Here is a 27,377-nt window from a genome sequence, read left to right on the forward strand (position 1 = left end):
GATAGCATCCAAAAATGATCAAAATTGGATGCCTAGCGGCTCAAAAGTTGTCTCAATCAACGAATTTCCGGCGAGATAAATTACCAAAATAAGGATTAAAGGGTGATAATTTCAGAAAAACAAAAATCCAGCAGCTGTGACAAAGAAAAGTGCGCGAAATTTTAGATTTTAGCAAAATTTGGCTCTTTTTTTTTCGAAAATTTGACCGGCCATAAAAAATTTTTGGAAATTTTTTGTGAAGTCTCATTATGAAATTCGGTGGTTTTGAACCAGTTTTAGTCTATTTAAGCAAAATACCCACAAACTGTACTCCCCCTTTAACATACTTACAATTTTTTTTGCACGTTTTCAGTAATTTCCATGATATAAAAAACAAACAGTACACTACCAGAGTACTCCATTAAATATTATTTTGAAAATGGAAAATTTAATGTTTTGCGAAGAAAATGAGAATTTTGTGTGAAATTCTCGAAAATCTCACTAATGATCCGTCAGAAGTTGCTCATTGGACTTACATATAAGATCGAATGAAATATATCTAATATGTAAGTCGCATGAGCACCTTCTGACGGATTCCTTGTCAGGGTGTCCCATAGCATTTGGACGGTCGACTTTTCAAATTTCTGCTCTTTTGCCTTCAATTTTGAAATGTAAGTATAAAATTGTAGATACAGAGGTTTTTTGGTATGCTGCATCCGATGTCAATATTAGTTTCCCAAAAAAGTTTGCAGATGCCCTATACAGCTCAAGTGGAGAGGGTTTCATAGCTGTTGGTCGCATTAAAGTACTCCTACAAAAACATAAAAACATCTAACCAGTAACCCCAACTCAATATCTTGTCAAAAGCCAAAAATTGTGCATGCCTGTAGTGCTACGTCACATACCAAAATCAGACGAATACTATTTTTTAGATATTGGTAATGATATAAAGCACATGAAAGTTTGATTGAAAACATTTAAATCTTGTTGATTTTTTTGTAACTGGAAAACAATAGTTAAAAATGCCGAAATGCCGAATGCCGAATGCCGGCATAATGCCGGTTTTTGGAGCGCGGCATATGCCGAAATGCCGATTTCAAAATTCACGGCATATGCCGAAAATGACGTTATGCCGAAAAGAAAAATGGACGGCATATCGGCATATGCCGATATGCCGAAAAAAAATTTTAGGCGGCATATGCCGTTATGCCGTTATGCCGAAAAATTCCGAATGCCGCACAGGTATGGTACCATAGGCATCTTTTAAAGCAATTTCGCCGCTAGCGCTACTCCACCTTTAAGTTGCTAATGAAATTCCAAAAAAAAAAACACGTGGTGTCAGGCTGTCCCATCGTTCCACTTCACATCAAAAACTTACCTGACGCCACGGTTTTTTAAAAACCTTTAAACTTGAATGGTGGCAATCAAAGTGATTAAATTATTCATTTGGAATCCCTTGCGAGATAAATTGAAAGAGCCTGTGGATTATTAAAAAAAACATTTCACCCATTTATTCAAATCAATCACCAAGTAAATTCACTAAAACTCCACAAGATTTGGAACATCGGCTAATAATTTTTCTGCAGAGTCATCAGATGTGTTGTTTTCCTCATCTGATCTTTCTTCGAAATTTGGATTTGTGTTGTCTTCTACGTCAGTGATCAGAACTTCAGAATTTTTGGCACTAATTTGTTTTCAGGTCTCTCCACAGAAATCAAATTTGCAATGGATGTTTTATCGACTAACACTTCGCATTGGTCAAACTTTTCCGTCGCTGTCATTTCATATTCTTCTCCAGCCACAATGCCACCATCCTCTTCAATGTGATCCAGTTCAAAATTTGGATTAACATTACGCAAATCCTCAATGTCTTCTGAATTGGCAATTTCTGGGGTTTCAACACTAGAAATCAACATTTGGGTGTCTCCTTCCAAGGTCGAATCTGATTGAATATCTTCCATAGCTTCTTCCATTTCAATTGCCACGTCATCAGCCTGTCTTCGATATTTGACTATTGGAGTGAAGGGATTTTGTCTGAAATATAAATAATCATTTTATAAGCTTTTTGGGAACATGAACTTTTGAATATTAATTTTTTACAGAACTCGATAACACCTTTTCAGGGTAAGAATTTTCAAACAGGGCTTCCATTCTTATCGTTTCTGAAGCAGATATATGAACCTAGTGATGAAACTAGTGAAATGTATACTACTAGATATACATAAACTTTGACAATATACTTGAACTCTAAGCAGGCCATCAATGCACTTACCTAGAGACCCTCAACTCCACATTTTGATATGCGTACATTCCTACTAAAGCTGCCAAAATTGAAAAATAAATTAAGCAAGCCACCACTTTGGACAAAGTTTGAATAGTTCTGTCAATTTTCGAGGAAAATATAGTGGCTTTGAACACTGTCTGGAGGCGGTTCGTTTTCTTCGTAACTGTCAGTCTTTCCAGAATTCGAGAGGACGCGGTTTTATGAAAGTCTTCATCAAACGGCACATTATGAGATGAACATAGAACTATCTGGAATAATTAAAAGTGGAGTACCGAAATCTGGGAAATATTTTTTAATTGACCCCAAATTTTCCCCTGATTCCGAATATCTATGTGAAAAATTTCAAAAAAACTTCCCTGATTTTATATTTGAGCTTGAAATTGCGATTTTCAATTTCGTCCCCATGAGATTTTTCAAACGCGCGCACAAATAAATTCTCATTAGAGCGCGTTTGCCTCACTTAATTTTCTCCATATATTTTTACTTCATAAAATACAACAAAATGAACGAAAATAGCTGAAAGAAGTAAAAATATATGAAGAAAATTAGATGAGGCGCTCCAATGAGAATTTATTTTGGCGCGCATTTGAAAAATCTCATGGGGACGCAAATGAAATTCGCGATTTCAAGCTCAAATATAAAATCTGGGAAATTTTTTTGAAATTTTTCACTTAGATATTCGGAATCAGGGAAAAATTTGGAGTCAATTAAAAATATTTCCCAGATTTCGGTACTCCATCTTTAAGGAATTAGGAACATGAAAAAAAAAGAAAAAAAACTAAATCTTAGAATCAGAAGCACAGAAATTGAACAAGTTCTGATAGACCATATTCAAAAATTTTAAAAATTTGTTTCCGTTTTGAGACTGAATAAGACTTTAATCTACTCCCTGTTGAGCTAAAAAAAAGCCCATCCACTTGTAAATTACCTCATATTCCGACTGCATTTCCCCTATCGCCGTTCTTTCAACAGTTGCAAAAACTTTCGATTCTGTCTCCAATTCAATAAGGACTTCAAACACGACAGCTTTCGCTTTTTGAATCTCCAAATCCATTGCTGCCAGCCAAATACGTGTGCCGCATATCGGACAACAATGCCCAAAAGGTACAAATGAGTCGATGCAAAGCTGCTCGATCCCTTGACATGTGATATACTCACAAATAGTTGATAAGGTCTGTAAGTGGATATGAACCTTTGACCTTTGAATTGATATTGATACATTGTCTCTCTAGAGCACACTAGATCCTTATCTTTATCCTCATATCTCTTTTCTACTATGTACGTGACAGTTTAGATCACATTACCCCCCTCCCAAGGTTTCCGCTACTAAACACACTAAATACATCAAAATTTGAACCAATTTTTTCAAATGTTAAGTGCATAATAAACAAACGACCGGCTCTCCGGGGTTCATCCGCTCTCGAGTCTTTTGAATCTGTATCAGTGTCTCGAGACAGTCTAAAGATTCTTTTTTATTTGGATTGAAATGTAGATGACTACGGTAGTTTTTTACTCTGAATCAGAAGAATTGTTTTGTAAAACATGACTTGTCGTAAATTATTTTGTTTGGTCAAAATTCAAAATGTTGCTTAAAGGTGGAGTAGCGCCAGTGTGAAAAGTGTTAAAAACTACACATATGGTGCCACAATGACAAAATATCATAATAAAACTTTTCAAAAAAATTTTGAAAATTTTGGCAGGCTGTCAAAACTTTGACCGGAAGTTTTGAAACATCTAAAAATTTATTATTATGATATTCGGTAGTTTCGGTTCATTATAAGTTCATTTAGGCAACATCCTCACTGACGCTACTCCACCTTTAAACTTATGGACTCGCCGGTATACTTTGGCAATAAAACTATGCAAACGCGCTCTACTTCACGGCCGAGGATTTTTCCTCGTCCGCGCTTTTGTTAGGCCATGTTTGAATTAACAAACGGAGTTTTCTAGTCCCCGGGCATTCAATTAAGGCCGCCAGCGAGCACGTGCTTATTACAAAAATAAATTAGAAAAACCCAGAAGTAAGCGATAATGTTTAATTTGTACGGAATACTAAATTTAATAATTTATGTATTTAAATTTCGATTGAGATGTTTTTCAATACATTAAAATCTCTTAACCTATTTACAAAAATTCACGTCTTCGTGACTTCCCTGCAGGCCTAAACGCATGCCTAGCGGACAGTAGGCACGCGTTTAGGCCTGCAGGGAAGGCACGAAGGCGTGAATTTTTGTAAATAGGTTAAGAGGTTAAGAGGACACACACATTGAAAATTCATACCAAAAATTACCAAATACAATGGCCGTTTTCCGATTATCTGATGTTTACTAATTTTCTAGTTAGTTGGAAACACCTAATATAGATGTCAGATAGTTTTCAATTTTCCAGCATTTAGGTTTCAGCGGGAACCTCTTTCTAAAAAAAAATTTGACGTCACAATCTTTTTTAATACAATTTAAGTTATAATTCTTGCGTGACGTCATGCATACTACCGAAAAATGTCTAGCTTAGTTTGCTAAATGTATCGTATGACATTCAATTACACGTGTTATAAAAAAGATCATGTGATCTGCAGTTTACTCGACTATTTGCGTTGAGCTTAAAAACCAATTTTTCTCAAATTCACTATTAGAAAGATCTAGAACATAAAACTTGCCTTAGAAACATAAAACTTGCCTTATTATTGGAATTTGAATTAACTCTTCCATGGGGGTCTTCCTCAAATCTCACATTTGTGACGGTAATCGCATCGTCAGCCAACATTCTCTGTACGCCGCCTTGATCACTCTCTTTCGCCCAAGACGGTGCCAAATTAATTTGAAACTGTCCCTCTATACTTCTGAGTAACAGGTTGAAATCATCAGTGGTCATTCTCTGAAAATAGATCAATCATATGACTTGAATTTCAAGTTGTTGGACAATTTTTCATCGCCAGACGATATGGGGGAGCCCGCTTTGTTTGACAAAACACTTGACTAATTTTGTGTTAACTGTGCTAGTTGTTGGCAACTTGTTAACTCAACTTTTTGATTTTTTGAACGGTTTGTGACATAACATCAAGCACGCCAAAAGACAGAAAATATAACTATTTTCAAATGGCGGAGTTGGGCTTGAAACTTATCTTTTAAAAACTACTACCAAATTTGGTAGCACGTGAACATAGAGGCGCATGTGAAATTGTAAGAGTTTCTTGGCACAGGGATTTGGAGTTTTTTTCTGGTTTTTTGGGATTTTGCTTTTTTTTTTCTTTTTTTTCCTTTCTTTCTTTTTTAAATTCCTTTTTTTCACTATTTTTTTTTGTTTTTTTTTCTGAACTCTTAAATTTTTTTGGAATTTCTGTTGTTTCTCTTACTCCCCCGCCCAGCCTAGGCCTAAACCTAAGCCTAAGCCTAAGCTTAAGAGTAAGCCTGAGCCTAAGTCTATACATAAGCCTGAGCCTAAGACTACGCCTAATACTAAACCAAAGCCTGAGCCCAAGCCTGAGTCAAAGCCTTAGCCCAAGCTTAAGCCTAAGCCTAAGCCTCAGCCTATGTCTGAGCCTAAGCCTAAGCCTTAGCCTAAGCTTAAGCCTAATAACCCTAAATAGCGTACGCTAACGCTCGCCACTGACGTCAAGCCTTAGTGGCGACTCTATCTGTTTAATGTGATTTTTCTTATCAGCATAAAATTAATTAAAAAAATTTTTTTTTGGCACTCTGACTACTGAGAACTACAGTGAGAACTACTGACATTTCTTACTTGTACCCCTCAGAATTAAAAAAAAAATTTCAACAAAAAATTTATACCTGAAATCGTTTCAATACACTTTTTTTCGGAAATCGAGGCCCGTAAATTTTGGTAATAAAGTTGTAATATTTTAGTGAGGTTCTGATTTTTTAAAATCGATATTCATTCGATGTCGACTCCAACTAACAAGTTCCTCCAAGTTCCAAATTGAATCTTCATCTTAAAATAGTCCAAGTTCATTTTTTCTCGTCTCAAGGGAATACATTTTCTTCCTTGTGCTATGTTTTGTTGATTTTCATACTTGAGTGTTATTCTCTCTATCTCATGGAATCACTAATTTTCTAAATGTTCCTTTTACGAACCGCCCGACTAATTTTTGTGACATCTGAGAAATGTGATGTTTGTTCTTATTTTTCCGAAAGAAGGAAGTAAAGATTTGTCTAGGGCATTTTTTAAGATGAAGCATGAAAAATGGGAATCCTTTTTGAGTTACATTAATTTAATTTGAATTACTGAACCCGTTTTTGTGGTCCAGATTTTTTTTTCGATTTTTGCTTTTGTCAGAAACATTAAATTTCGAATTCCCTGTAAAATGGTCAATAAAAATTAAATCTAAATAATGTATTGGGAAAATACATTTTTGAAATTCCCGTCAAATGATTATTATGCACAATTGTTTCAGCACCGTTAGCCTCCTTCATCACGTCCAATCAATTGCAACATGAACCCTTCCCTTTCGACCAATGTCATAAAGATTGCAGATGGGAAAAAATTTAAGATGTGCCAACTATGCTGTTTGGTAATTGGCACACCAGCATACTTGGTACATACAATTTCTACGTCACAACATCTAGACGGTTTTTCCCCACAGCTGGCCCCCACCATTCAAGGTGTTTGTCATTCTTACAATTTTTCGAAAAGACAACGCTTTGCCAAATTATTCGCGGCTTTTTCATTGAATGATTTCTGCTTTTCAATCGCATGCACATGTCCTTATTCTTTATCCGGGACCCGCTCTCCTTTTTTTTCTAAAAATTCTTTTCTTTTTTCACTCTTTGCCCTATGTTTACTAGTCTAATTGCTCATCTCTTTCTCTTTGCATCTCTCAAACTTAAAAACTCCCACTCTTCTCCAAAAACAATTGAATTTTACAATTCCCCTCATCTATCTTCGATGTTTCTTCTTTTCGAAGATCAAGGATTGAAATGTTTTATATTTGACAGATCACACAGTCTCAAAGCAAATTTAATGTAAAAATGTGTAAACATTTTCCGTAACTGCATTAGTATGGCATCTACATCGAAAAACTTAAATTCAAATAATTCGATGAAAAAATCACAGAAAAGCCAAGATTTGGGTGAAGGCAGTTTATTTTCCGAAATTACAAAAAGGAAAGAAAGCTAGAAACAAGATAAGTTTAAGCCTAAGCTTACGCCTAAGCCTAAGCCTAAGCCTAAATTTAAGCCAAAGCCAAAGCCAAAACCAAAGTCTAAGCCTAAGCCTAAGCCTAAGCGTAAACCTAAGCCTAAGCCTAATCCTAACCTACTTTGCATTTTTGGACCGTTCTTCCATATCTTACAAAATTGTTAATCACTGCTGGCAAGCTTTATTTTGGAAAGCCCATTCTTTGCGCTGGCTTGAATATCTCACAAAAGTGTAATCCTGCTAAAAAGTAGTCTACGGATTGATGTTCCCAGAATGCACATGACCCCCAGAAAACCAAAGAAAATGCAATTATGTTGCAGAGCGCCTCCCACCACATTTCCCGCCCGGTTCAAAGAGGTCATCATCTAGACCCACGTGGTATGGGATTTCATTTGGAATCTGTGTGTGGTGCACGCTAACCGCAAACAAGAAGCCCATCCGTTCCGCGTTTGTTCTATTTAAGGAATCATTTATTTTAGGCATAAAATTCAGATTTCTTTATGTAGATTGTGAAATTTGATTTTTTTCCCAAAATGGAATATTTTTGTTGATTTGTTGATTTTTAGGAAATTGAAAAATAACTTAAATTTTTGGTTTTTTTTCTTCTTTTAAAAAATATGTATTTTTTTAAATGTTTTTTGCCATTAACAAAAAAAAATGTAGCAGAAATTAACTTTAATGGTCAATTTTCTGAACTTTTTTTTTAAATTTTTTGTTATTCGATTTTCCCTTTAAAAAATCGAAAAATCAAAAATTGACACCATTTGCTTCACGTTTTAGCAGAAATGAAATATTAGAGGACAAATTGAAGCGAAGTCGAAAAACAGCCAAGATGTGGGCGGGGGTTTCACATTTAATCGTCTTCTTGGTTTTAATTATTTAAAAAAATTTTTGAAAACATAATTTTTTGCGTTCAATTTTCTACACTTTATACAATATTAATTTAGAAAAAAACCTTGTAAGGTGCCAAAAGTTGATAGAAATAAAAAAAAACGGGAAACGTCCAATAAACAGGTGGAGCTTAATTTTAGCGTATTATCTTTTTCAATAATTTAAATTTGTTTTGTTTTGCCTCTAAGATCTTAATGTTTCGATAATACATAAAAGTGATTTTTAATTCAAAATTCCACCGAAAACTAATTTTTCAAAAGTCTTAAATTAGATCTTAAATTCCATTCCCTTTGCATATTGTGCTCCGTATAAGGACAAAAAGTGCGAGAATAGTTGATGAATTATTAAAGATACAATTGTCGGACAATATTGAGTTACTAATTGGCACAAGAAGGACATTCGATACTCGTTGTTTCTCTTTCCTTCAAATATAAAGTTTTCTCTTCATTTTTGACACGGTTTCGTCTGCCAAAAGCTGTTTTTTTCACACCGGTTTTTAATCAATTCTTCATTTTCTTCATATCAAACAACGCAGCACAATCTCATTTCATGCAGTGTTGTTGTTGTTGTATTTGGAGGCCTCCGAAAATCTGAAAACCTCTTCCGAGAAGCACGGAGGTGCTATCTTCTAAATACGATCGGCGTGCCAAAAATAAAACTGCATTAGGGATTTAATTAGAACTAGAGTCTTTCTTGGAGTTCACCAAGTGCTTGTATTCAGAAATGTCTTTGCCAAAAATGACATTGTCATAGTCACCATGTCAAAACACTCTGTTCCCATCATAAAATTAAAATCACTGCCAGTATTCAATAAATTAAGTAATGTTATACGATCACCTCAATTAATAGATGCGGAACAGTGATGTATGGCAAAATTGCCAAATTTGCCCTGTTTGTCGATCTCGGCAAATTTCAGAAAAGTAAATTTGCCGAATTTGCCGAGCTCGTAGAAATATCAAAACATTTATCATTTTTTGGAGCTTGCTCAGCATGGCTAAATTGCCGAATTTGCCGAGTTTGCCGAGGTCGGAAAATTTGCCAAATTCGCCCTGTTTGTCGAGCTCGGCAAATTTCAGAAAAGTAAATTTGCCGAATTCGCCAAGCTCGTAGAAATATCAAAACATTTATCATTTTTCGGAGCTTGCTCAGCACGTCCAAATTGCCGAATTTGCCGAGTTTGCCGAGCTCGGCAAATTTTCCAAACTTGCCGAATTTTCCAACTTTGGCGAGTTCGGAAAATTTGCCAAACTTGCCGAGCTTGCCGAGCTCAACAAATTTTGAAATTTGCCGCACACCCCTGATCCGAAAAACTTTAATTTCCGAGCTTTCTTTCATTTTTTTTGTAATTTAAAAATAAAATAAAATAACTCAAGGACCTAATTTTTGACAGAACCGCGTATTTTTAATTTTTTAGATAAATCAATGTACTGATTCCGAAATGTTGCATACTTGAAAATTTTAATTTAGTATCACTTTTTTTTTTTGAACGCCAAAATTAATTTTGACACGGAAAAAGTTCCCATTGCTCTTTTCCGTTTCCTAGGGCATGCGTCATTTCAGGCACCAACGTTTAATTTGAATCAGCTTTCGCGTTTTTCGATTTTTTCGAAATTGAAAGACGAGACCGCACTTGAAGACGTCGCGAAAGACGTAGGAAGGAGTTGAATGCAAACTTTTAAAGTACGCTGAAATGTGTCGTTCAATGTACGTTTTTATCAGGGTTGGTGTGTTTTAGTGCGAGAAGGCTCTATGCCTGCCTACCTGCCCCTACCTACCGTACTTGTGCATTTCCGAGAATATGTACATAGATTGACAAATGTCTTAGTAGTTAATTTTTGAAGTAAGTCGACTGTACTCATCTTTTTCACGTTTACTGCACGTGTTTCCCCCGAAAAATTATATTTACATACAGATCACGTCATAATGAGAATGAGGGAGGATCTCTCATGATCTCGAGTTTCTCGAAAAATGTTATTGATGGCACATAAGTATGACGAAACTTGAGATGACCCATGAGCCAATTTCTTGACTTTCTATATGTTGCTCTCCCGCCATCTTAAGGTTGTCGGCTCTCAATTTCACCCGAGTTTCCTTTTTTGGCACGTTTCATTATGTTTAGCATCTAACGTATGAGTATATTACTTGTGTATATTATAATCCCTATTTTTTTTGAAAATGATTTGTAAAGCAAAATCGTGTCTCTTTGTATTTTAGGGATCATTTTTTGAATTTTCATTTTCTGGAAATTTTTTGTTCTCTCTTGCTCCCCCGCCCGGCCTAAGCTTAAGCCCCAGCCTAAGCGTATTCCAAAGTTCAAGCCTAATCCTAAGCCTAAGCCTAAGCTTAAGCCTAAGCCTAAGGCTAAGCCTAAGCCTAAGCCTAAGACTAAGCCTAAGCCTAAGCCTATTCCTAATCCTCAGCCTAAGTTTAAGCTTAAACCTAAGCCTCAGCCTAAGCCTAAAGCGAAGCCTAAGCCTGAGCCTAAGCCTAAGTCTAAGCCTAAGCCTAAACCTAAGCCTCAGCCTAAAAATGTGGGGGGTATTATATAAAATTACCGAATTATCAGTGTAAAATGCCATCTGTTGAGCAATTTTTTGCACCTCATAAACCCACTTCCCCCAAACCTTTTTCCAAATTAATAGCCAATAAACAATGATCAAGTGGTGCATGATCTACTGCTCCACATTTCTTATCACATCTTGGTTTAGAAACAACTGTTGTGACCCTCTGCCAAGATACACACACAGACACAGCAGAAGACATTTTTCACGCGGTTTTTCCTTGTTCTTCGAGGGGGTGCAAAGAAATTGAGAGAAGGAGCAAAAAAAAAACGCACCGAGGCAATGTCAAGAGTTTTACGGCACAAAAATCTTCACTTGTTCATTTCGGGGCAATGAGGCGACGACCTTCTGAACTCTTGCGAGTTCTTAGAACTCAGCTAACTTTTTGTTTTTCTTTTTTTTTTCTCACTTGGTTTTTGTGCCAGGATTTTGTATGAGTTTTCTAAGATTTTTAATTAGTTTACTAATAAGCAATGTGTGGGGGTTTCCTCAGTAGTTTCTATTTCAAAGACTTTTAAAAGTATGTGACGCCACCCTCAGAACTTTACGAGTAAGCTTTGGTCACACTGAAAAAGCACACTGAATTAAATTTGGTGCATTTTGATAGTTTATGATATTTTAAAATTTCGTGGGAAGCCAGGCATTCAAGCATATGTGCCTGCCTACCGCTTGATTTTTCTGCAATGTTCACGTATAATTCGACAGCAGGTATGCTCCGTGTAGCTCAATATTCCAATCAAGGCATTTTTTCGGCAAACGCACAAAACTGCTTATTTCATACATGATAACCCAATTTTTTTCATCCAAAGTTAATATAGAAATGTAGAAAAAGGTTTGTTCTATCTGAAAATAATATTTATTTTTGTTGAAAAACTTCAATAAAATAACCTCAAATAGTACCTGAAAGTTGTAGTTTGCCGAAAAATTTTCAACGGCATTTTTTCTGCAAACAGCGACTTTCAGGCACTATTTGAGGTCTTTTTCGAGCTTTTCAATAAGAATAAGTATTATTTTCAGATAGAACAAATCTTTCTCTACATTTCTATATTATTTTTTTGCTGAAAAAAGTAGGGTTTTCATGTCGAAAAAATGCCGCACAGCCATGTTTCCAATATCCCAGTGAATTCTCCAGTGCGTACTTTTTTTTCGAAAAACTTATTTCCTTCTTTGCCACTTCTGCAAGCCTTCCACTTCTACCAATGAACCATTGAATTTACATTTTTATTCAATTGGTCCGTAAGTTCTTTCGGGAAATGAAGTGCAAACCGAATTTAGACCCTTTTCTGGCACTTTTTCTCCCATTTTTCTTGCCTTTCAATTTTGCACCACATGAAACTTTGCAAAAAGACACCGAAGACCCACATGAACAAAGTCCATCGTGTTTCGTGTTCATTCACCAGCTCTAGACATACAAACATCTTTCAATTCTTAAATGTCAGTTGAAAAGGTGAAAAGGCGCGATTTTCAATGTGCCTCTGGCAGTTTATAATTGCAAAGAGCCTGAGAAGCTACTCTTTTTGGTCCGACTTTTTTAGAGGTCTAGCCAGAAAAAAACCTATGTTTTTTTTTTAATTTCTGATCTTGACGCGACACACCCTTATCAGTGTTGGGACGACCCCGGTCGTTCGCAGGAACGCCTTTCCTCACATATTTTTTATGTGCCCGACACTTGCAGGGTTTGGCGCTTTTTACGCTATTTTGGCTGTTGGCGCCAGCTGACAGCCGGCATTTCCTCATGAATTTTTCGTGCTCCATTGACAATCGCCTGCCGGACAACGCGTGGAAAATTGTCGTGTACTCCACACAGGCAAATACATTCAGCTTTACAACTAAAATCGAGCCGCGACGCGACACGCAACGCGCCGGAAATCTACCCCAGATATGGCCGAGCCAAATTGGCCTAGTTCGGCAAACTCTTCCATTTCAATTTATGAGGGAAGCCAGAAATCCGTGAGTTATTTGGCGATTAAATTGAAAAACAGCTATTCAAAATGCGTTGTGACGTCACATTTTTCAAAAATATTTTTTCCCGCCTTTTGTGTGCAGTGGAGCCACGTACAACAATATAGCTACTGGGCAGGGGTCATAGGATCTCACAAAGACAAAATCTTCTATCTAACTGTTAGCAGAGGCTCCATACTGATTTCTATGCAACACCAAGCATCACAACTCACCCCGATCCCAGATTTTCTCACTCCAAGTACATTTGACAAGTAGACAAATATACAGGCTAGTATATCTCTGTGTGTGTATGCTCAAAAAATTCAGCGTCGAGCTCTCTTTTTCTTGCTCTCTCGTACTGTGCTCCTGTGTCGGTGGAGCTCTTGGCGGCTTTTGGTACTAAACGTTGTATCCGCCGAACTGTAAACATAGACACTTTTGATGTCTCATTCTCTCTTGAAATAGGAGGCTGATTGGAAAGTTTCGAAATCCACTTGAGTGTTGTTTCGAATGTTGTAGCTAATTTTTCTTGAAAGATTTTTTCTACGAATAGAATTATCCCGTCACTTTTTATTCGCGAATTCTCGTACCCGAACCATTTTGAGCTTAAGCTATTATGACTCAATTATCACCCCGAGGCGAAAAATTCTTCCCGCCGTCTAAACTATTTTTCTAATCCGTTTTTTTCAAAGAAATTTACGCTTAAGCTGAGGAGAGTGTGCAACTGACATGAGCCTACTTTTCCTTTCCTTATTTCAATTATTTTTTCTTTTCGATTAAGCATTTGATTTTTTGGCTAAACCCACAAAAGTTCAATAATATAAAAACGACTAAAATTTGAACAGTTTGCAACGGCTCTATATTTGAAAATATTTTTTTTTGAATATCAACAGTACACACTTAATTACCTTTGTCTTACTTTCTTACTAGTTTTAACATTTCAAAATTATCTTCTCAAGTTCTGTTTTTTTTAATTGAACACATTAAAGGTGTACCGAAATCTGGGAAATATCTTTAAATGACTCCAAAGTTTTTCCTGATTCCGAATATCTAAGTGAAAAAATTCAAAAAAATTTTCCTGATTTTATATTTAAGCTTGAAATCGCGATTTTCATTTGCGTTTTTTCGAAATTTTCATTCATTTTTGTTGTATTTTATGGGTTTTTTTAGAAAAATATATTCTGAAATAAAATAAAAAAGAAATAAAAATTGATGGAGAAAATCGAATGGGGCAAATGCGCTCCACGGAGAATTTATTCAGGCGCGCATTTGAAAAATCTCATGGGTATGCAAATGAAAATCGCGATTTCAAGCTCAAATTTAACATCAGGGAAATTTTTTTGATTTTTTTCACTTAGATATTCGGAATCAAGGAAAAATTTGGAGTCATTTAAAAATATTACCCAGAATTCGGTACCTCACCTTTAAAGCATTTCTTCAATCCTAAACTTTTGAAAAATGCCAGGCTCTACAAAAATTGGTGTCACACCAAATTTTCGACGTTGAAAAATCAAAAAATCATGGTCCAAATGTGTTCTTTGAAAGCTGTGAAACTTTTGAAATTAGATATGGAATACGTGACAAAAATAACATTGACCTCTGGATTTAGAGATTAAAACTTCATAAAACAGTCCGAAATTGCTGTGAATTTAGTTAGTTGTTGTACCGCTACACAATTTTCCGATTGCTCCTTGAGCTCAGCTTCTCATATTAAAATTAAAATTTCAAATGCAATTTAAAATTAAAAATAACTACGATATAGTTCATTCATTTGAAAATTGACACCTCGTTGAGAATTCCCACTTTTAAAGATTTAAAGAATCTTCAAAAATCATTAAAACAACTTTGAGCAGAAAGTTGAAATTTTCGGTGCTCCAAATGAAAAATTCGAGTCAATTGTCAAATCTCTTAATTTACAAAAACGTCTTATTATCAATCAGTCATCCCAATTGGTACATTTCAAAAAATGCTCTTTCAATCTTTTATTAAAAGTGTATGTACTATATTCTAGCCCATCCATTTGTAATTTGACACCCTCCACTAACACTCCGAGATTTCGGAAAAAAACATGAGTATATAAACTTGAAAATTGTTCTTTGAATGTATCATAGATAGCCTTTTGTTTTAAAACCTTATTTTTGAATTACGTGTTTCTCCTCTCGTTGGTAAACCTACAGTACTCCTACCGGTCATCAATTTCATTCTGAAAGGGAGCTCCATAAGGTAGAAGCCCACTTAAGACGCAGCCACGAAAAAAGTGTGCTCCAAAATTATATCGTTGACAGCTGCTCATTGACGGTTCCTCACATTTTCCTTGCTTGGCGCGATAGATAGATTTTTTCTAACTCGTCACCTTAATCCTTATTTACCATAAATTTTTCTGACGTCAACAACATATAAGGTTCCATGAAAAAGGGAAATATTTGGAAAATAGAGGCTCCTATTCTTCATTCTTTTATTTCTTTATGTATTGTATTTACCAGAATCACTTCCAGTCATTTATTCCCAAATTGAATAGATAACTTTTTCACATAATTTTTCATTAGAAAATAGACATCTAAAAAACAGTGGCATTTGCTAACTATAAGTTTTGAGTGTACCTTCACCACTGTGAGCCCCTGGTGGCAATTCAAAAATTTAATTTTGCGAATAAAAAAATTTTGAAAAAATATAATTTTAGAACAGTATCATTTTCCAAATCTTTTGGGACAAATCATCCCATTTTCCCACTCCATTTCCAAACTTTTTTATTGCATTTTTTTTCTTGTCCTATTCTCTGCCGATTTTCGCCCATTTTTTCCCAACCGTCCCCCGCGTCCTTCTCCTTCTCTTCCTCTTTTCTTCCTAGCTCTCTTTTGCAAAATCTCCAATTTCATTGTTTTTTTTTTCGAGGAATTCGCACCCATACTCCCGAGTATTACTACCATTAATTTTTTGTTTTGCTTTTTGAAACAGAAATATGTAGTAATTAATTTCCTTGTCGTACCAAAAAATATGAAATTGCACAGTAATCCTATCTTGTTTTCAATTTGGTATTATTTTATTTCGATCTTCGTCCGTTCTGCGAAATGTAGTTTTTTTTCTTCGAAAAGAAATTATTATTGTAATATTGAATGCATCTTCCGCGTATTTCAATGGACACCATTATCTTTTTTTTAATTCACCCGAAATTGTTTTCGTAAACTCAAATTTTTTCAGGTCCGCAACATAATTTAAAGGCTCAGCGGAATGATTTCTCCAAAGTTCTTCGTTTTCTAAAATTTCTCAGAACGCATGCTACAATCACGATTTCTCATGGCACATTTTTTGGAATTTTAGTTTTCTATTCAATGTTGTCGTCCGTTTTAGTTTTTTTGTTTTGCTATCCCTTGTAATCTAAATTCTTGAAAAACAAGATTCGCCGGGCGTCTCGAAATATAGTTCGTTAGGATTAAAAAATTTCAGTGAGTTTTTTTGAGTTTGGATTGCGTAAAATTACTAGAGGTTGTAGATTCTGGAGTCACGGATATCTGGCTTCCCTCATAAATTGAAATGGTAGAGTTTGCCGAACTAGGCCATTTTGGCTCGGCCATAGCTGGGGTAGATTTACGGCGCGTTGCGTGTCGCGTCGCGGCTCGATTTTAGTTGTAAAACACGCAGTGGAGTACACGACTTTCCCACGCGTTGTCCGGCAGGCGATTGTCAATGGAGCGCAGTTGAAAATCTGGGTAAAATTTTGGCTGAGTTTTTCAAAGCTTGAAATAAAAATAGGAGTAATTTATTATACTTTTTTTTGAATTTTTTTGAGTACATTCACACAAAATTTTTGATTAAACAAAATTGGGCTACCTCGTATCCTCTCGCTAGAAGACCTATATAGAAGGAAAAGTGGCTAGAAACCCAGAAAATGTCGGCTGCTATGAAATGACAGTAGACAAAAAAAGCTGTCATTCATGCTCTCTTAATTGCATTTCATAAACAAACTCTTGCCTGATGTAATTCGAATTTTCCAACTTGTTCTCCCAAGTATCCGTTTCCACTTCCACCACATTTCCCGATAAAAAACTGAAAAAGCTGTTTCTCTCCAAACAGCCACCGATGACGCACGTCATTTACTACTCAGATGATCAATGTTTCCTTTTATCTAGTGAACCTAATTTCTAGGGTACATTTATATACCGTATTTCCTCTATTAGTATTTTACACGACTACTGTACTTTGAAAGGTTAATTTGAAATATATGAATAAATTATTAACTACAAAACTATAGGAAAAATGAACTAACAAATGTTTTGTCAGTTGAAAATTTTGGTAATTGTGTATAACATGTTGAAAGTAAATTTAATTTTTTTTAAAATTTATTAACTTGATCTTAACACATTTTTCCTTTTTATGTCCCGTTTTTTCTTGTATCTGGGCACAGACTTTCTGTGTTTTTTTGTGTTTTTCTTTCTTTTTGGATTTTGCCATTTTAGTCTTTTTTCTTAGAATTTTTACTCTTTTTTCACGGGTTATGTGTTTTTTTTCTTTTATCTTTTCTCAGAATTCTCGAGTATTCTTGATGTTCTATCTTCTATCTTCCCCGCGCGGCTCACCCAGCCTACGCATTAGCCTAAGCTTAAGCCAAAGCATAAGTCTAAGATTAAGCCTAAGCCTAAGCCTGAGCCTAAACCCAAGCCCAAGCCTAAGCCTAAGCCTAAGCCTGAGCCTAAGCCCAAGCCCAAGCCAAAGTCTAAGCCTAAACCAAAACCTAAGGTACAGTAAAACGCTTTTGTAAATGAATGCAAAACGAGTAAAAAAATAGTTGAAAAGTTTAAAGAAGTTAGACAAAAAGAGGCAACATACATATTTTTCAACAATTCTAAATTTTGATATCATGCTTCAGAAGGAAAACAAACAAAACACCATATCTATAGAATAGTCAGATTTTGACGTTTTCATTTTTTATAGAAGCTACGTCATCTAATGTCACATGAGGCATTTTTGTGACAGATTTCCTGAACATGAACATGAGACGCTTGAGCTTACTAGCAAATAACTTTTCAGACATGAATTCGAGAAATGGTATTTTTTCGTTCAAAATGGGTACAAGAAATACTAATATTGACACATCAGTTTCAGAATATATTTTATAACTTTTAATTTTGTTTACAAAAGTTTGACTTTTTAGCTTTAAAGTTTTCGTACCAAGTGCCAAGATAAAATATGACAACCAGCATTTTTTCTAACCTATAATTATTTGCCCTAACCCCTCACTCACTCAGTCAGTTACTCGAAAAAGTTTACACAGAAAAACACTAATTCCGACGTACCGAATTAACTGCTAACCTGTCAAATTCAGTCTTTTGCCATGCAGGCAATGCACTTTTCCCCAAGTTTTTTTTTTTTCAAAATTAGCTCTACAACTTTCATCCTCGTAAAGCCCCTTCCCGCAAATAGTTCCGCTTTTGAGACTTTTCAGGAATTCCGACCAAATTTTCCCAATTTTTTATGTATGAATAGAGATCGTGGCTAGTCTAAAAGTGTACGTTGATATCTGTCAAACAAAATTTGATATATTCGGATGGAGTCGGAAGATGAAAGATTAATTTTTGAAATTAGACAGTTTGCCACATCTTCGGGTACACTCTTCAAAAACACAAAAAGTTAATAATTTAAATATTTTTTTTGATTCTTGAATTTTCTGAAAATTCGTTAGTGTCTCTTTCTCAACCCGCACAGCCTAAGTCTCAGCCGAAGCCTTAGACTAAGCCTAAGTACAAGCCTAAGCCTAGACCTAAGCATAAAAATGAGGGGTATAATATACAATCAATAATTGGTAATTGTATATTATACCCCTCATTTTGAGGCCTAGGCTTAGACTTAGGCTTAGGCTAAGGCTAAGTCTTAGGCTTATGCTTAGGTTTAGGCTTAGAATTGGGCTGAGGCTTAGACTTAGGCTTAGGCCTAGAATCGAAGTTCATCCAAATCCGCAGCATATTTCATGTGGTCTGTTTTTTACAAAATGCCACTGTATACGGTCCTACTGATCTTCATTTCAAAAACCGACAAGGAACATAAATAAGTTGTTGAGAACAACTACGTGGGCACTTGAGAGTCAGACAACACAGTCTTTGAGCATTGGGGAAAGCCTTGACTTTTGTTTGAGGAGTCAAAAATTGTATAGAACGGTACAAAACTTTCCATCAAATTTCACAGTTTCCACTAGGAAATTTTTTCTACTCAACCAACTAAAATTTATGCATTAAAATGGCTTCAACCCAAAAAAAAACCAGTGGATTCAAATTCCAATCCTATCAGTTTCAACCTAACATGTCCTTTCCAATACACCTAATTGAATAATCCGTGTATACACATACACATACACAAACCCAATATCAACACAGGAGGCGGACGGACATTCATTCAATTTCACTCAATCTTCTTCTTTTCCTCTCATCCTTTTCTCTCTCTCTATCTCAATAGTCACAATGTGATGGTGTCCCCAAGCCGGAAAGGGCTCTGTCTTTCTTTTTTTATTTCCATCCCCCGGCGCCACCATCGCCACCAACACTTTGTTGGTGTGTTGACATGACAAAAGATGATGCCCCCGAAAATGAAAGCATCATTCATCAGCCGCGGCGGAAGCCCGGACATGTGCTCAAACCAGGAGCATTCGATTTCCTCCATTTTCCCATGTTTATGCTTTTGATTCATTTTATCATATTAGCTCGAGCTTACTATTTGTTTTGGAAGTTGTTATTTTAGAAAATTCTAGTATACTGTAAAGTCCACTAAGATCAAATTGAACAAATACAGTACCCACAGAGATATTTCAAAATGGCGGCTGCGCAAAAGGGAGAACGCTTTTAAGGGGACTTGAAATCGTCTGAAAACAAGTAATTTCATAATAAAATTTCTTGAAAACTTTTCAAAAAAAAACGTTATGGCGGCTTAAAATAATGACCTTAAATTAGTTACAATTTGAAATTTGACCGACTTGGTGATGTAGCAGCTGTTGGAGACTAACTTTTTTGGAATTACCGTCTAATTTTGGTTAATAAAAATCTTGAGTTTTCAAATTTATTTAGTTATTTTATTTTATTTTCGGTTAAAACAATTTCCCCACATTTTTTCGAAATTTTGTCAGCTAACTAGAAATGTGTTCGATTGCCCAAAATCATATTTTCTGATTGCCCCCAATGATCTTATATAAATTGTCAATTTCCAAGTGGGGTTCCAGTTGGAACCAAGGTCTATTTCCTGTATTCATCCATCAGCCTTCTATAGAATCTATTTTAGAATGATCTATGCAAAATGACTTTTCATACTCATTCTAGGCACAATTTTGTATCTAAATTCTTATTTTGAAGTTCCAGAGTAATCGGTTTTCTTTGTAAGATTGAGAATTAACATTGTTCCAATTAAAAAAAGTTGACTTAATTTTCGCCCTAACCAGAAAATTTCTAGACTCATCTATAATAAGTTCGTATTGTAATGACACTTTTTTTTTCTAATTTGAGCATTTCCCACTCAAAAAACTGAACCATTACCCGTGCCACCATGATCAATCATCCATAACTTTTCTTAGCCGAAACACCCATGTGATCTTTTTTTTCCTCATTTTTTATACTGGTCCCATCCCAGCCCATCTTCACCTTTTATTCCCTCTTCTACCGCACTTGCTCGCAAAATCCAATCGAGTTAGCTTCCCGTCCGCGAAAAGTCCCATAAACCGTTTTTTATTTATTTTACTTTAGCTTTTCAATCACCTCAAGCTCGAGACCACGAGACGTAGTTTTTTCTCAAGAAATTTGATTTATTCAAAAAAGTGTGAAACTTCTGGAGCGGTGCCAAGTCCATCCAATTAACTAGGTGCTTACATATTACATATTCTCGGCTTGCAGGATGTAACTTTTATTGTGTTGTTGGTTGAAAGAAGAGGAATAACTGAAGATTTTAGTCATATCGAGCATCCATGTTTGCAAAATTATTTTCTTTGCGTTAAACTGGAATGTTTAATAGATCATAGATCAGAGTTTGACATAATGTTTAGGCCTTTTTGAACTAACTATAAGACAACAAATATATAAATAATTCATATTTTCAAATTTCAAAAACACATCTGTACCCGGGCACCTATTTTACATATTTATTGAACCTTATTATAATTGCTCTTTCCCACCCTCAACTTTATCAGTATCTGTTTTGACCTGAAAATTTATGCTTTCCTCCTGCATTAAAAATCTTTTTCTCAGAAATTTGAACCGCCGGAAATCTTGATTTATTTGAAAATAACTTGCTTCCTTACTTCTTCATCAGACACTTTTTGAACGAGAACTTCGATGTCCTCAATTTAAAGTTGCACACAAAATGTACACTTGTCTCTGTCTTTTAATTTAATCCGTATCCCTCTTTGAGTTTTCTTCGGCTGCTACTAAAATTGGCAGAGCTTCTGGGTTCGGGTTTTTTTTTCTTCTTTTATAACTATATGTTTTCCTTCTCCGTCACATCGTCCTTAACTTTTCCAAAAAATTATCATCATAACTCATTTTACAGCTCGAAAAATGTGTCAACAATGAATGCAACAATGGCGCCACTCACAACGACTATATCGCCACTATATGAAGAACATGATGATCCATACATCAACTACAGTTTGTGCTACACACCATTGCATGACGAAACATATAAGTGAGCTATTAAATTGTCTTCTGGAGATCTTCTGGAAAATTCGAGAAAATTCTGGAATGTTCTAGAACCTCCTGGAAATTTCGAGAAAATTCTGAAATGTTCTAGACCCTTCTGGACAACTCGTGAAAATTCTGAAATGTTCTAGATTTTTCCGAAAATTCGAGAAAATTTTGGAATGTTCTAGGGCGTATTGGAAAGTTCAAAAAAAAATTCTGGAATATTTGGAACCTTCTGGAAAAATCGAGAAAATTCTGGAATGTTCTAGAACCTTCTGGAAAATTTGAGAAAATTCTGCAATGATCTAGAACCAACTGGAAACCTCAAAAAAATTCTTGAGTGTTCTTGAACCTTCCGGAAAATTCGAGGAAGTTCTGGAATGTTCTACAACATTCTGGGAAATTCGAAAAAATTCTGGAATGTTCTAGAACCTTCTGGAAACCTCTAGAAAATTCTGAAATGTTCTAGAACCTCTAGGAAAAAATGAGAGAATTTTGGAATGTTCTAGAACCTCGTGGAAAATTTAAGGAAGTTGGAATGCTCTAGGACGTCCTGGAAAATATTTAATTTCAATTTCATTTCATTTCCAATTTCATAAACTTGGAAGAACCCCTATAATTGTTTCTTGAAACAATTTTGACTTTGATCGGAATATTTATTTTCTCAACTTCAAAACGAAAAGTTTACAATTCTCATTTCAGACTTTGACCTTAGAATCAAATTTGATAAAAGCGCGGAAAATCAAAGCCAGGCACATCCGTTTCCGCATTATGCAAAATGCTTCCAATAGTCCAACTTTTCAACATTTTTCTAGGAAAAACTAGAAAAAAAAACAGAAAACTCTTTTCAGAACGTTCTCCGTGATTCTCAATGGATACATAACAACCGGTGTCATATTGTTCGGAACGATCGGAAATCTGAATGGTGTCAAAAGTGTGCATGTCACCTCGTTGGACAAGAACCGCGGAGTGGTTTTGGCAGTTTCCATGCTGGCGCTGGCCTTCTGGGATACTGTACTCTTGTGGTCCGCGTTTTTCTACTACGGTGCAAAGAAGTTGAACGTGTTGAACAATCTTTATCTGGATCGGCTCAACACAATTATTCCATACTTTCATGCACTGTCACACGTGGCAAATACTGCATCGGTTGGTTTACATTACATTAGTATTGAAGACAAATTCCGTACAAAAATAAAAAACAGTCAAGATGTGGGCAGGGATTATTATTTTCACTATATATTTTTTATTATATTTTTTTATAACAATTTTATAATAATTTTATTATATTTTTTTAGGAAAAAAAATTTTGATCGAAGCTGTTGATTTTGTTGCAAAAATTCTGGTAAAATATCATAAAATTGAAGTACTTTACATTTTATGCAGGCAAACTACACTAACCTTATTGAAAAACCAAACGTGTGCTATAAATAATTCAATAATTTTGGTGCTACAAAAAATATCAAAAATAACATGAATTTGCCGGTCTGAGGGATCTGGGGTCTGGGTACTGTAGGAGTACCGTAAGATTACTGTAGTTTTGGAAACATAAACTTTTCGTCTTTTGAAGGGATATTGGTCTGGGGTTAGTTGGGGGATATGGTCAGGGTACTGTAGTAGTACTGTAGGGGTACTGTAGGAATACTGTAGTAGTACTGTAGGGATACTGTGGTAGTATTATAGTAGTACTGTAGAGGTACTGTAGGAGTACCTTAAGATTACTGTAGTTTTGGAAACATAAACTTTTCATCTTTTGAAGGGATATCGGCTTGGGGTTAGTGGGGGGATATGGTCGGGGTACTGTAGTAGTACTTCAAGGGTTCTGTGAAAAAACTTTCTGGAAAAATCTGGTAACTTCTAGAAGTTTCTAGAATAATTTGGAAAGTGCTAGAATTTTCAAGGAAGATCTGGAAAGTTTAAGAATTTTCAATAAAAATCAAGATATCAAAACAAAATTTTCAACACAACAAATTTTCAGATATGGTGTGTTGTTGCAATAACGATACAAAGATTCATGGCCACCAGAGATCCCTTCCGAACTTCTCGAACAACGGTGATAGTTCAATCATTTCGAACTGAACGACGAATATCATTCATATACTGTGCAACATATCGGAGGCTATTCAAAATGCCACTCTATGTATCCTTATGTGCTCTGCTGTTCAATCTCCCGGCATTTTTCGAGATCCGAAGCAAGTCTTGTTTCAACAGGGATACCAATGAAACATTGGTGACTCTAAGTCCAACAAGGCTTCGAACAAATCCATACTTTACTGTGTACCGAGTCTGCTCGAGAATGCTTATGGTATCAGTTGGGCCGAATATTCTGATAGTGTGCATTAGTGCACTGACGCTTTGGTTCCTCAGGGGATCGAATCGATCGCGACGGCAATTGTTCCAAATGACGGATAACCTATTAGAACGATATGCTTCACGGGAAAGTATGAACACTATGATTTCTGTGATGCTTGTGGTGAAGTTCATATTATTCCGAAGCTTGACATTCTTCTTGGACATAATGGAAGTCACAGTTGTCATGATGGATAACTATTATATTATTGATATTAGTAATATCTTGATCCTGGTGAATTCTGCGACGAATTGTCTGATCTACCTTAAAGCGACCGAATGGCTGAATTCCCGGTTTGTAGAACGGAAAACTATCAAGCGAAAGAAGACTATATGTGATTCTGGGTAAGTTTGAGATGGTAATAATTCATTTTAACAAGATTAATAATTGTAGACAACTTCTCGGAGACAGGTTGTCCATTTTGAAGTCATCTTGGGAAAAAGCGAACGAGATGACAAATGGAGAAATTGGAGTGAGAGTCGCGTGGAACATGGTTCGGAAACATCCGAATTTGTGTAAAAACGATGTAAGTTTTATGACTGTTATACCCTAACATGAATCACTGTCGGCTTCTTGCTTGAATTCTCAACTTCCCTAAAATTTGTTGCTCTTTGCCTAAAAAATGATTGGTGCTCTTTATGCCAAATCGATCAAATATCGCATTTGCTTCGTATAGATTTGGAAATTTTCGATTAATGTACAGTGTGTGATAGGGGTACTGAAGTTTTACTTGGATGTTTGTCAGAAACTTCTTTCTTTTATATATATACTTGAAACCAGCCAGAAGGTTCTAGAACATTCTAGAATTTTCTCGAGCATTCCAGAATTTTCTCAAACTTTCTAGAAGGTTCTAGAACTTTCCAGAATTTTCTCAAACTTTCTAGAAGGTTCTAGAACATTCCAGAATTTTCTCGAATTTTCCAGAAGGTCCTAGAACATTCCAGAATTTTTTCGAATTTTCGAAACCGTTCTTGAACATTCCAGAACTTTCCTAGAATTTTCCAAAATTTCTAGAACATTTCAGAAATTTCTTGAGTTTTCCAGAAAGTTCTAGAACATTCCAGAATGTAAAAATTTTTAGGGAAAACTTTTGATAAACGCTCAGCGGACATGTATCCGGGTCTGCGGTGACCTACTCAAACCCCTATAGTAGGTCATTTGTCCCAACTTTCAACACTTCTATAAGAATGAGTGAGCGGTAGAAGTATCAGAGGGTTACTGTAGTTTTTGTACTAGTGCTCCGTGATAATCTTCCAAGTTAAAACTCTTTCAGGAACCCGAAAAAGTCTCCCTTCTAAACGGTTCATGTAAACGTAGTATCGATCATGCCAAGTTTCAAGAGATCGGAGGTCGAATCACCTCCTTCATATCAGAGCTGCTTGAGCTCATGCAAAATAATCAACCAGAAAGCGTAAGTATATCAAAGGTTTTACAAAAAAAATCTGTTTTTTTCAGTATATTGTTATGAGAATCCGTCGTGTCGGTGCGGTGCATTATGATAAGGGAATTGTGTTCACATCGTCCGTTTGGAAAGAATTCAAGCACACAATTCAGACGATCATATCAGAAGTTCAATTCTCGTCACCACAGGTAAGTGGAAGAGTTTCAAATTTGAAGCTGAAGTTTTAGGCTCAAAACATTTTCCACATTTTTACAGGAACGAGAAGCTGCTCTCGACGCATGGAACATCTTCATCTCATTCATAATACGAGAGATGAAAATGGGAATTTGGGCAATTGGTGACACAATTGGTCAAATGCCATGACTTTTTCCTAGATCTCGCTTGGTTTTCTTTTTTGCTTCAAAAAACTTGTATACTTCCTTGTAATTCTCCTCACATGTTTAGTCATTTATTTGTTTCTTTTTTGCCTTATCAGCTTTTTGTACTTTTGCGCTATTCCGTCACTCACCAAAACTGATCCCTTTTTTACGAGTATGTGCCATACCGAACCCCGACGCCATATAATAAAGCATTATTTGTTTTAAAAAATATTAGTCTTTCAGGTGACCCACGCCTGCCTACTTGTATTTGAGGACACCTATTTCACGGATTTCTGGCTTCCCTCATAAATTGAAATGGAAGAGTTTGCCGGATTAGGCCATTTTGCCTGGGCCACTTTTAGGGGTAGATTTACTGCGCGTTGCGTGTCGCGTCGCGGCTCGATTTTAGTTGTAAAACTAAATGTATTTGTCCGTGTATATTACACGGCACTTTTCCACGCGTTGTCCGTGTAGGCGATTGTCAATGGAGCGCGAAAAATTCAGGATGGCCAGAACCCCGTGCTATTTTACAACCTGTCCCGAAGACTAATTTCTACCAACACTAACCTCTCTCTCGTAGAATCGGAATGAATTTACTTTGACCGGGAGATCCAAGTACAGTTGAGCACTTGACATTGAGGAAATTGTCACGGAGTCCTAAATCTCGAATTAATGAAGTTTGCAACGCTCAAAACTTACAAACTCTGCTGGTACTTGATTCATGTGCAGGAATAGATTCTCATCGGGAACCCAATTTTCTGGGTTGTAAAAAGAGGTGGCATGGTCACCATATCGGGAGAAGAACACCTCTGAAATTTTGTTTTCATAAATATACAGATTTTAATGATTTTTAGGATGTTCAAGGGCCGGCAAACATACCGATTTTTTTTTGAAAATTTTTCTAATTTTCGAAAAAAAACAGGAAGTTTTTCGAATCCATACCATAACAAACCTTGAGATTTTTTTTCGAGAATTTAAAGAGAATCCCAAAAAAGTTCTGAGTGTCTGCCGGGCCCTGAACATCCTAACAATCATCAAATCATCAAAAAATTTACAAAAATTCACATTTGGAGACATTTTACGGATTAGCAAAAGTTTGATTTTTGAATAACGTCTGTGTGCTCGGTCTTCGTAAAAATCAAAATGAAAATCAAAAACTCAATTTAATGTTATTTAAACATTTAAATTTTAAACAAAAAATATTTCCCGCACACCCCATGATCTCACGTTTACCTTTTGGCTTTTCCAAATCGTTTTTGGCACATTGCCAATTAGCAGTTCCGCCCAAATCGACACCATTGTCAGTAAAAACTAGTAATCCATTTTTTGGTAGAACTATCGATTCCACCTGAATTAAAATTACAATTTTTTTCACAAAACATTTATTTAGATTACATTCACATTGTGATCCAAAAAAGCTACTACTGGCATTGTGTCGTCGAACCGAATTTGATCTCCTGAAATGTTCGATATTTTCAGAATAGTTTATAGAAATTGAAAATTTTCACAAATTTTACATTTGATTGCTTTTGAAGTTGCTTAGTTAAAGCCTAATTTTAAGCCAATGCCAAAGACAAAGCATAAGCCCAAGCCCAAGCCTAAGCCTAAGCTTAAGCCTAAAACAACCTGAAACAACTGTTTTGTGCGATGGTTTTATTTTACCTACCAATGCACGGAATTTCTTCATGCTCCCAGTTATTAGCATTACTTATTTCACTGGGAGCATTAAATGTGAAATGATTTCCAGTGGCCGTTCCAACACAAAAAAGTACTATTAGGTTTTCCATTGCGTGCTACAAAATTAAATTTCCAGT

The 27,377-nt window shown here is 35.7% G+C and overlaps 2 protein-coding genes and 3 non-coding genes across 7 annotated transcripts; 2 read left to right on the top strand and 3 right to left on the bottom strand.

Moving 5' to 3' along the window:
* Positions 1-1,474: 1,474 nt before the first annotated feature.
* Positions 1,475-27,350, bottom strand: amn-1 (Protein amnionless; the record flags this gene model as incomplete). Of its 2 annotated transcripts, NM_071003.6 has the most annotated exons (9): positions 1,475-2,013; positions 2,252-2,511; positions 3,192-3,437; positions 4,940-5,137; positions 26,131-26,220; positions 26,263-26,372; positions 26,797-26,911; positions 26,959-27,020; positions 27,230-27,350. In NM_071003.6, the coding sequence occupies 9 exons, from the start codon at positions 27,348-27,350 to the stop codon at positions 1,641-1,643; spliced, it is 1,575 nt and encodes a 524-aa protein (NP_503404.3). In that variant the 3' UTR covers positions 1,475-1,640. The 2 variants fall into 2 exon arrangements, with proteins under 2 accessions (NP_503404.3, NP_001300287.1); NM_001313358.4 differs by lacking the exons at positions 26,131-26,220; positions 26,263-26,372; positions 26,797-26,911; positions 26,959-27,020; positions 27,230-27,350 and having other exon boundaries at positions 1,515-2,013; positions 4,940-5,134.
* On the top strand, positions 7,478-7,534 carry Y75B7AL.6. Its single transcript, NR_068602.1, has one exon. It is a non-coding gene; the product is annotated as an Unclassified non-coding RNA Y75B7AL.6 (non-coding RNA).
* On the bottom strand, positions 7,478-7,534 carry Y75B7AL.8. The gene has a single exon (NR_068603.1). It is a non-coding gene; the product is annotated as an Unclassified non-coding RNA Y75B7AL.8 (non-coding RNA).
* Positions 17,396-17,448, bottom strand: Y75B7AL.7. The gene has a single exon (NR_068604.1). It is a non-coding gene; the product is annotated as an Unclassified non-coding RNA Y75B7AL.7 (non-coding RNA).
* glb-33 (G-protein coupled receptors family 1 profile domain-containing protein) lies at positions 21,325-25,789 on the top strand (the record flags this gene model as incomplete). Of its 2 annotated transcripts, NM_001313356.4 has the most annotated exons (7): positions 21,325-21,459; positions 22,307-22,601; positions 23,431-24,146; positions 24,196-24,328; positions 25,076-25,213; positions 25,258-25,392; positions 25,460-25,789. In NM_001313356.4, 7 exons carry the CDS (start codon positions 21,344-21,346, stop codon positions 25,565-25,567), a joined length of 1,641 nt encoding a protein of 546 aa, NP_001300285.1. The 2 variants fall into 2 exon arrangements, with proteins under 2 accessions (NP_001300285.1, NP_001300286.1); NM_001313357.3 differs by lacking the exon at positions 21,325-21,459 and having other exon boundaries at positions 22,443-22,601; positions 25,460-25,567.
* Positions 27,351-27,377: the final 27 nt, after the last annotated feature.

Source organism: Caenorhabditis elegans, chromosome V (assembly GCF_000002985.6).
Source record: "Caenorhabditis elegans chromosome V".
Taxonomy (NCBI): domain Eukaryota; kingdom Metazoa; phylum Nematoda; class Chromadorea; order Rhabditida; family Rhabditidae; genus Caenorhabditis; species Caenorhabditis elegans.